The sequence below is a fragment of the Lipotes vexillifer genome, unplaced genomic scaffold, assembly GCF_000442215.2.
Source record: "Lipotes vexillifer unplaced genomic scaffold, Lipotes_vexillifer_v1.1 scaffold219, whole genome shotgun sequence".
NCBI lineage: Eukaryota > Metazoa > Chordata > Mammalia > Artiodactyla > Lipotidae > Lipotes > Lipotes vexillifer.
Genome location: NW_006769244.1, coordinates 272,238 through 282,463, shown reverse-complemented (window position 1 = coordinate 282,463; position 10,226 = coordinate 272,238). Strand labels below are relative to the sequence as shown.

General features: G+C 37.2%; 1 protein-coding gene across 3 annotated transcripts in view; it reads left to right on the top strand.

Moving 5' to 3' along the window:
* The first annotated feature begins 10,044 nt into the window (after nt 1-10,044).
* Nucleotides 10,045-10,226, top strand: part of SCOC (short coiled-coil protein) — an 8,725-nt gene continuing 8,543 nt past the window's right edge. For all 3 annotated transcript variants that reach the window (XM_007445530.1, XM_007445529.1, XM_007445528.1), the window contains exon 1: nt 10,045-10,220. In XM_007445530.1, coding sequence (XP_007445592.1) covers nt 10,045-10,220 — 176 coding nt within the window. The remainder of the gene's footprint in view (nt 10,221-10,226) is intronic.

The window sequence follows — 10,226 nt, the reverse complement described above, 5'->3', positions numbered from 1 at the left end:
CTTCCTCAAAAGAACCTTGGAACATGGAAAAGGATCTGGGTGACGACTTTCTCAATTCTCCCAGGGATGACACATAAGAAGTACCTTTCTAGATGCAAGGGGAGAATTGATTTTATTTCATGCAATGAATACCTTAGGTGGGCTTAGTTCTCTCTCAGAACCTTGGGTGAAAAAGGGCTGGAGTCTGATAGGGTAACCCACCCAGGTGTCAGAGTTGCAACATGGTACTATCATTTTCCTAGAACTCGAGACTAAAAATCATGGTCATCTTGGACCCTTCCTTCACTTTTATTTTCCATAGTTGATTAATCTGTTAACACATCCTGCTTCTACTTTCTTTAAAATGTTTATGGTAATATCCCTTCGTCTCCTTTTCCACTGCCTCTACCACTCACGACTGAATTTTATAACAGTCATAGAGTCGTATAACCTAGCCTCTAGGAATATCAGTTTTCTCATGTGCAAAGTAAAGATAATCATAGTACCTACCTTATAGGATTATGGTAAGGATTGAATGAATTATTTTATGTTCAGTGCTCAGTACAGCACCTTACAGATAGTTACAACTCAGTAAATGTTAGCTATTACTGTTGTTATTATATACGCCTCCTCCTGTAGTGTCTTCCTACCCATTCACTCTGGATACTTAGCTCTCCATATATCTTTCTAGAAAACATGTCTCTCACCACCTTAGGAATCCACTGGATCAGATTCCTGCTTGGCTTTCCATGTCTTCCTCAGCGGATTCATTCATTCACTCTTTCATTTATTAATTTTTTCCAACTTACTTCCTACTACTTCCAAACACGTATCATTCAGCCATTCATTCACTATGTTTATATTGCATCCCTGTTATGGCCAGGTATTGGAGGTACAGAAAGAAATGAAGGGAGCAGCACTGCCAACTCTCATAATAATGGCAGTTGGAAGAATATCAAGTCTACTAGTCAGAAGGTCTCTCCATCATGTCCCTACCCCAGATGTGTTCCTAATCCAGCCCCACTCTCTCTCTTCTCTCCAAAGTTGTCATACTTAGCACCACCCTGCTTTACAGTTGTTCTAGCTAATGTGGGTTTGATATGTTTTACCAACTAGATTATAAATTCTTTGAGAGATTTCTGTATTCTCTTAAGTGAGCAACACATTAGGAGTTCCAATGATACTTTTTGACTGAGACTGACTCATTGATTTTTATAGGGTGCAGAACACGTATATCCTCTTCTGGGTCCATAGTTTCAAAATGTAAATATCTTTAAAATAGGTAGTTTAGTGGAAGAAGGAGAACTTATATTTCTATCAGTTAGAATATGTATTCACTTGGACTGAGAGCTCTTTGATTTATTATAGCTGATGTTTTTGACTATTAATAGAAGATTAATGAGTACCTGAGAGGTATATATTATTTTGTATTTTTCATTATTTTGTATAGAATCAGAGAAATTTCCTAAATAAATTCTTTGTTTTGATTATTCTTGATGTATAACATACCCCAAAACTTAGTGTTGTAAGGCAACAACCGTTTTGTTTGCTCACTGTTCTGTTGCTCAGTGATTCAGGGGGTTTAGCGGGGCAGTTTTCCCTTGGGAATCCCTGATGCCATTGCAGTCAGATGTCAGCTGGGCTGCAGTCATCTGAAGTTTGAAAAGAGCCTTAGACTTATTAGACTTTTAGTTCCACCCCTGAGGTGAGACTGCAGGCAAGTCGTTTTGTTTCTCTGGGTCTCATTTTCCACACATAATGAAATAAAACCAACAAATCCTTTCGGGAGCTCTTTCAGCTCAAAAGTTGATTCTATGAAATGAGAAAATAATGTTTGGATATGAACAGCTACAAATAAGTCATTGTGCATAACTAAGGTCATTCTACGAGTAGAAAACATGAATGGAAAACACAGGATTGATATAAGAAAAATCTTTTGTGGTGAATTATCAATAGAAACTGATCTTGAATCAATTTTGCCACTAGAGGTCACTAGCGTACCATCTCAATGAGAACATATGCCATCAAGTCACTAGCAGTTCCCTCTCTCTGGCCCCTAAATGTTGTTCATGGTGTCTTTTAGTGTATTCTGAGTATCTCCCGACAGCTGCCAGAGACATAAGTTATGATGAGGTGACATCAGTTGTCACTCTAGGTGATGGTTCATGTGTGCCTAATGTTCTGTAAGTGTGAAGAACCACCACTTGGACCATAAGGAAAATGACTTCTTTGGCTTTGCTGCCCTCTCACTGGGATGTGTTAAGGGGCAGTGAGATAATTTGATAGAAAGTCATGTGAGCTCTGAAGTGAAAAGACACTGTGGAGCTACTGTGTCATCCTCTAATGCAGCACAGATATGTCTGCTTTTCATGAGACAGAAAAAGGAAGGACCCAAAGCAGAAAATTCATTCATTCACTCATTCAACCAGTATTTACAGACACACATGTAGACACTTTCCTGGCAATTGGGCTGCATTCATGAAGATCGTTCTTCTTCAAGGGATTTAAGGAATCGGGTATAGGAGGGTTTCTCTTCCGATACTCTCAGTACTCACAGACCACCAAGCACTCTAAATTCCCATGTCTGCAGGTGGTCACTTGCAGCATGGCAAAACCAGTGGCTTTTTTAAGCTGATGATACTTTTCTGAGGTGATATTAAGAGTAGACTATACACCTTTGACATCAAATCCAAAACTAAACCACAGAGATACATACCAGAAAATGTTAAAATGCTGAGTTGGGTTGTGGCCAATGATGCTTGTTAGAAAATATACTAAAACATATTTTGACATAAAACTTTTTAAGTGGGAGAAACAATGCTCTAAGTGAAATTAATGCCCTGAAATATAAAGATCTATAGAGATCACCTCTGAAGAAACTTCTGTAAGAAGGATGGACTCCAGGATGCCTCTGAAGGGCATATCAATTTTCTCCCCAAATGAAAAATTACATTCTATTTACTTATAACTTGCTTCATGTTGTGCATAAAGGAAACCTACTTCAAACTCCAGAACTCACAATTCTACCATCAAGGATGAGTAGCAAGGAGTCCTGGGCTCTTTCCATAACTTGAGGAGTTATTTCTTCTACAGCTTTAAGGGGACTTGAACTGTTTAAATCAGCTGTCATCAGCGTTTAGACCAGACACAGAGGCCATATCTGAGCAGGATGGGCAAAGCCCCTATTCCTTAGCAGCTAGGTGTTCTCTTGTTTTCTGCCCTCATTAGCAAAGAAAAAGAAAGGGAGCCTGGCTGGATCTCTGCTTCAAGTTGGGGAAGCCTTGATCTGCTTTTGCTGTGATGTGTGTTACTAATTATCCTGGCAATTATTAATTTTAACCGTTTGTTTTCAAACAAACTACAGACAGCCTTGTCCTTCCTTCTTATTGTTGCAAAGTCTGCTGGAATAGCGAAAAAGAAAGGGTAGGGGGAATGTTACAAAATATGATGATTTATTTAAAAATGTATTTACTATGATTATGCCATTGACTTCTATCAATACTAATGTTTCTTCAAAGCCAGCTAGTGTAGTTTTCTTCCTTTTTGACTGATAGGCATCCCACCAACACTTTATGAGACATTTTGTCCTATTTCCCTCGAGATAATTGTATAAGGAAGGAGGAAAATAGGAATTTGTCACAAACTAAAGAGGTTAGAGGTTTGGGGGAGGGGCAGTCTACCATGGGCCCTGAGTGTCACTGCATGTTCTTGCTGGTTTGCCAAGAGCACAAGGACCTGCCCGACCTTTATTCAGGCCGTTTCTGAGGGTGTGTTTGCAGAGAGCAACTCTAAGGGATGAAGTAATGCCTTCCCCTGGTTGAAGAGCAAGCTTGCTTCCACTTGCCGTAAAAGCAATAGCTTCCCTGAGCTCAGCGTTCCTCCCTGTACAATAACCCTCTGCGTGTGCAGGCATCTATGGGGGGCTTGGGAGAAATGGGAAACAGAAGCAAACCAGCATGAAGTTCACGCCGCTGTGAGTAACAGAGTCCTTGGACTCTGACGCAGGCATCTCATGTCTTCTCCCAGCATTCACGAACTCATAGTAGGCTAACTTGTAAGTTTGCGAGCTGTGTAAAATCCCAAATCCTGACACAGCCTGACAGAGGAACTCTCCCAAGTTGATTATTTAGTGTAAACAGTTACCAGGGAAACAGAAAACTATGAGGATTACGTTTATGTATCAAAAGTAAGAAAATCCATCCACAGCCCAGCATTTTAGAGACTTGCTAGCAACTCATGTGCATTCTTTTTATGAAATGTTATTTTCTTGCAACCCTGACTCCTAGGCCCTTCAAAGAATCACTTTGTCTTATTAAAACAGAATCCCCTTTATGCTCCAAGAGCCCAATGATTAGTCTTGATTTTAAAGCACATTATTTTATAAAAATTTAGTGGAACAGGTACTCAGCTGAAACGATTGATAGTGGTAGATTCATGTGTAGAGAATCACAGAAACCCCAAATCACAAAAGCTAAAATGGAGTGGTTCAACGATAACTAACTCAGGAAAGCTCTCAGATCTTATGGCAGGTACGGTGCTAAGGGCTGGACTGTCAGACACAACCAAAGCATCAAAGGGTGACTCTTAAATATGAGGAACCAACTGCTATAACTCACTGGTAGTGTTACTTGATAAATTCCTCAGTTATTTTATACAATATTAGAGAGGCAGAATTAACTTTATCCCAATCCCTCATTTGAGGAAACAGGGGTCTATGGTAAAGTGATTCATTCCCCCATAACCTTACAGTCAATTTCAAATATCTGAATATGCTACAGCATCTAGCTCTAAGGAACACTAAGGTAACTTTTAAACTAGGAAATATATGAAGAATTGAATGAACACATATAGGGTGAGCCAGAACTGGAACCCAGGTTTCCTCTTCTTCAAACCAATGTTTACTGCACTGTTGACAGACCAGGGTTTTCCAAACCAGACATTTGCATACCAACATTGCAATTTTTGCCGTATTAAATTAACCATTTAATTAACATCACTTTTGAACTTAGCTTTGTTCTAAACAACAACATCTGCAAACTGAGGGTTAGTTGTATTATTCATATTTTTCTATTATGATAAAATATGTAACTATTCGTCATGTTCAACCAGAGCTATAAGCATCAATCTTTGGGAAACACTGATTAGACAATACTTTGTCTAGAGAAAAATAAGCATCAAGACTGCACAGAATCATTCCTTACTATTTTCATTTTTGTCAAGAAGTTCAAAGCTTGATTCCGTGGAAACCCTGAAATCCTTCTGAATTTTCATCTGAGAAGCACTAAAAATACACTGGTAATTTCTTACATTTTCTCTATTGAACAGATGAATGAAAATGATTCTGTTCAAATTAGCCAACTAATTTGGTTATTATCAGGAAATTATAATCTTCAGAAAAGTATACAAAAACAACTTAATTTCCAAATAGCAGTAGAGCATACTATTAAGTCTAGTCTTGAAATCAAGTTTCCACAAGCAGAAAATATTCTTTACTCACCAAATTCAGGACAACATTCATTCTCCAATGAATTCAATAACCTTTCAAGGGAAAAAAAATAAGTAAAAAGGAAAATGTGAGTTCTTTTTTAGGAATGAGCTGAAACACATTTTGCAAATTAATGAGTGTAAAGTAGGAGGGAACACACCTGGTTACACTTGAAAGTTATCAAAATGCCTCCATTTAGCATATTTCACTTAAAAATATCCACAGTATGTTTAGATTCCTCTAATTACTGCAAGCAAGTTCAAAGTTTTTATGTGCTTGATGAGAGTATATCAGACTAGAACATCAAAACAACCTTGGAGGTTCTCTATTTTTTTATTATTTCTTCCTCACATAACTTTGTCTTGTAACAATAGTTTTCCATTTGGAGTTCCCCATTCTCTATGAAGAATATTTTAATTTGTGCTTTTATTTAGATGGTTTATAATATATGCACCTTCCAGATCACATGAATATCAATCTTATAATCAAATATTTCTATACAATTTCAATGGTTCCTATTTGTACTTGAATGTTTTCCTTATTCAGAAGGGAATTTTGTGGCTATTTTTAAATGATTTTTTATTGAAAAATGTAACGCAAATATGAAACACCATGTAAGTAAATAATTTAAGGAATGTTCACTTCGTGACTAGTTTGCCAAGGTTTCTACTCCCTTTTTATAATCACTTGGGTGTACTTTTCTTTTTTGTCACCTTTTTGCCATTTCAAGAATTTTTTTCTATTCATTGAAGGACATAACTATCAGCAACACTGTTTTATCCAATTTGCAACATTTTGTGAATGATATGCTTCTTCTAATATTATGGTTACCTTTTTGTGTGTTATCTTCTTCAGATAGCTTGTCTAAAGACTTCCTTTAAGTTTAAATTCTCTAGCAAGATATATGTTTGATTCTGAAATTTTAAAAAGTTGAATGCTCTAGAATTACCGTATCCTACTTATAGTAATCATTTTCTTGCATTTTAAAAATAGTTTTATCATCCAAGGGTGCATTCAAAATAAACCATAGGTTTTTTGGCTCTGTTTTTTAAAATGTATTTTAAGTGTCTTTTTATCTACAAGTCTTCTTTCCATTCTTTTTTCTTCCAGTGCGATTTATTTGTTAAAGAAAGGGCTTTGCTTCTTGTTATTTGTTCTTGTCCTGTTGTTTTGTTCCATTGTCAGATTTCGCTAAGCTTATCCAGATGGTAGACTTAACATATTTCTCTGTCCTCTGTATTTCCTGTTAAATTTCTAGTTTATGGACTTGATTGGGTCAGGCTGCATTAAAAAAAAAAAAAAAAAAAAAAACTTTCTTTGCAAGACTATTTCATAGGTGGTTTTCTCATATAAGCATTTAATGGTAAAGAAATTTCTCTAAGCACTGCTTCACTGCATCCCACAAATTTTGACATGTTTACATTTATTGAAAATATTTTCTAATTTCTCTTGTGACTTCTCTTGTGACCCATAGTGTCTTTAGAAGCATGTAGTTTAATTTCCAACTACTTGGTTTTCTACAAATATCTTTTTGTTACTGATTTCTAGTTTAATTCCTTTGTGGGCAGAGAAAATATTTTGTTATGACTACAATCATTTAAAATTTGTTGAGGTTGTTTTATGATAGAATATGGTCCATTTTGGTGAATATTCCATGTGCATTTGAAAAGAAGACAAGTTCTCTAGTTATTGGGTGGAATGTTCTATAAATGTCAAATGGGTCAAATATGTTGATAGAATTTTTTATTCTGGTCTTTTATATCAACAGTTCCCAAATTTGCCTGCACTCTGTTGAAATCACTTTTGTAAATTCCAAAAATATTCATGTCAGTATCCCACCCTAGAGACCATAATTTAATAAGTCTGGGATGTAGTCTGTTCGTTGGAGTTATTAGGAGATTCTTAGGTGATTCAAATGTGAAGGCAAGCTTGGGTCCTGGGTTCTTTATCCTTACAGATTTTCTGTATTCTTGTTTTACAAATTACAGAGGGGGGAGTGATGAACTTCCCGACTATTGTTGTAGGCTAGTTTCTTATTTCAGTTCTATCAGTTTTTGCTTCAGTGCCACTTTGTAGCACTGTTACGATTTTGCATCTTCTTAATGAACTGACCCCTTTATCTTGTTTTAATATCAATCCCCCTGATTACTAGTGAAGGTAAACATTAAAAAAAAATCTTTCTGACCACTCAGTTTTCCTCTTTTGTGAGTTGCCTGTTTATGTTATTTGAATATTTTTTTTTATCTTTGTCAGAATTCTTTACATTTTCAGAGCTTTACTATATTATTTCAGTCTGTGGCTTGCTTTTAACTTGATTTAAAATGTCTTCTCATCTATGTGTAAAACAATCAAAATTTAAAATCTTTTCCTAAGGAAGGACACTGTTTTGTCTGGTTTAACAAATCCTTCTCTACAGTGGTGTCATAAAGACATCTGTGTTTTCCTAAAAGTTTAGAGTATTTTCACATTTCACATTTACTTCATTTGGAATTTTATTTTTGGTGTGAGATCAGGATCTAATTTCATATTTTTATATGAATAGCCAATTTCACTAAAACCACCATAATTTGTCTTTTATATAGCCAATTAACAAAGTTACTGTGCCAATTTTACTACCAAGAATAATGAGTAATAGTTTTTCCCACAACCTTACCAACATTTCTTCCTTACCAGACACCTTTATTTTATACCAACTTCCAGGTACAGGAACTTGCTTTTCCAACTTTCTTTTTGTCTATTCTTGTGTTAATATCACATTTTTAAAAGTTGCTTTTAAAACAGAATTACCATATGATCTAGCAATTCCAATTCTGGATATATACCCAAAAGAACTGAAAGCAGTCTCACAGAGATATTTGCACATATCACGTTCACAGCTGCATTCATAATAGCTAAACGCAACTCAAGTGTCCACTGAAGGATGAATAGATAAACCAAATGTGGTATATACTTACAATGGAATAATATTCAGCCTTAAATAAGAAGAAATTCTAACACATGCTACAACACGGATGAACCTTGAGGATGTTATGCTAAGTTAGTCACAAAAGACAAATACTGTATGATTCCACTTACATGAGGTGCCTCAAATAGTCAAATTGATAGAGCAGAAAGTGTTGTGGTTGCCAGGGACTGGCAGTAGAGGTGAACAGGGAGTTGTTTAATGGGTATAAAATTTCAGTTCTGCAAGATGAAAAGAGTTCTGGGGATTGGCTGCAAAACAATGAGAATATACCTAACACTACTGAACTGCACACTTTAAAATGGTTATTTAAATGGTAAGTCTTTTATGTACATTTTACCCCATTTAAAACTAACAGGAAAAAACAACCCCCAAAAAACCTGTTCTTCTAGGAAAAAAAATCTGCATTTAATAGTTCTCTTAGTCTTTGGTGTTCTGCAGTTTCACCACAATGTGTCCAGGTATAGAATTCCTTATTTTAATCCTGCTCAAGAATAAGTGCTTCTTGAATCTAATTCAAATATTCCACAACCCTGAAAAATTCTTAGGTATTACTCTTTAAATACTGACCACATCCATTCTCTCTAGTCTCTCTTTTTGACACTCCTGTTAGATTTATGTTCAATCTTTCTTATTTCTCATGTATTTAGCTCCTGCATTGCATTCTAGTAAATTTTCCTCATAGTGTGTATCTTAGTTCTAGTCAAATGTATAGATCTCAAACACTGAACGGAAAAAATTCTTATCTATTCCTTAAAAAAAGTAAGGCTCTATGTTGGCAAACTGTGCTAGAAGTAAAAAGTCAAGAGACAGGTAGACATATGCCTTACTTCTACAACTCAGGAGAATGTGCCAAAGCCAAAACAATAACAAATATTCAAAGCCAGCATGCTGCTTTGTGTCAAGTGCTAGGTACCTGTGAATGGTACCCAGCCTGATTACATTACATCCCAAAGCCTGGCACACAGCATTTCACACTGCGTCTATGACCTTGAGCAGGAAATTTATTTACACTTAAGCTTCTTTCTGTGGGTTGCTGTGAGGATCAAATGGGATAAAGCGAGCAAAAGTGCTATACACTAAAGTAGTATTAAGGTATTTTCTCAATTCTGAAATATTACTACATGGTCCGGCGCACTATGGATTTTATGATAGTTTGGGGAAGATGCGGAGAGGAACAGTCCGTTAGACGTACACTTAAGAGATTTCCGATTTGGGAAATTAAAAATATGGAAAAGTCTGCTTTTAGAACTGAAGAACCAGGGTACTTTCTCTGTTATGTCCACACACGTCCTTTTCTTGAATTTGAATTTCTCTCTCGCCCAGTGTTAGGTTTTACCAACCTCCAGGTTTTACCAACCTCCTTCCTGACAGCTGTCAGAATTCTCCACACTGGATTTCTTCACCCCATTTTCACGGACCGGCTGAGACAGAGGAGCTGCCTCGCTCGGACTGGCTTTCGCAAGCTCAGCTTAGCTTCTGTACTGTCATTGGCTGTTGCTCTTCCCGGACCCGCCCACAGAGACCTCAACCCTGATTGGATGCCAGTGCCCTTTTGTTGTGGCAAAAGGTGGATCCCGAGGGTTTGAGGTAGGACGATTGGGGCGTCGTGTGGCTAATGCGCAGGCGTCCCTTCTTGAGTGAGGATTGGCTGGCGACGGGCCGGGCCGGGGCGGGACTCCAGCCTCGGCGCACGCTCTGTGGGCGGAGAGGGCGGGGTTGCCGGTGCCAGTTGGTCCGAGTGTCCAGGCCTGAGGTGTCCTCCCGATCCCTCCTCCTGCCGGCGCCTCAAACGGCAGG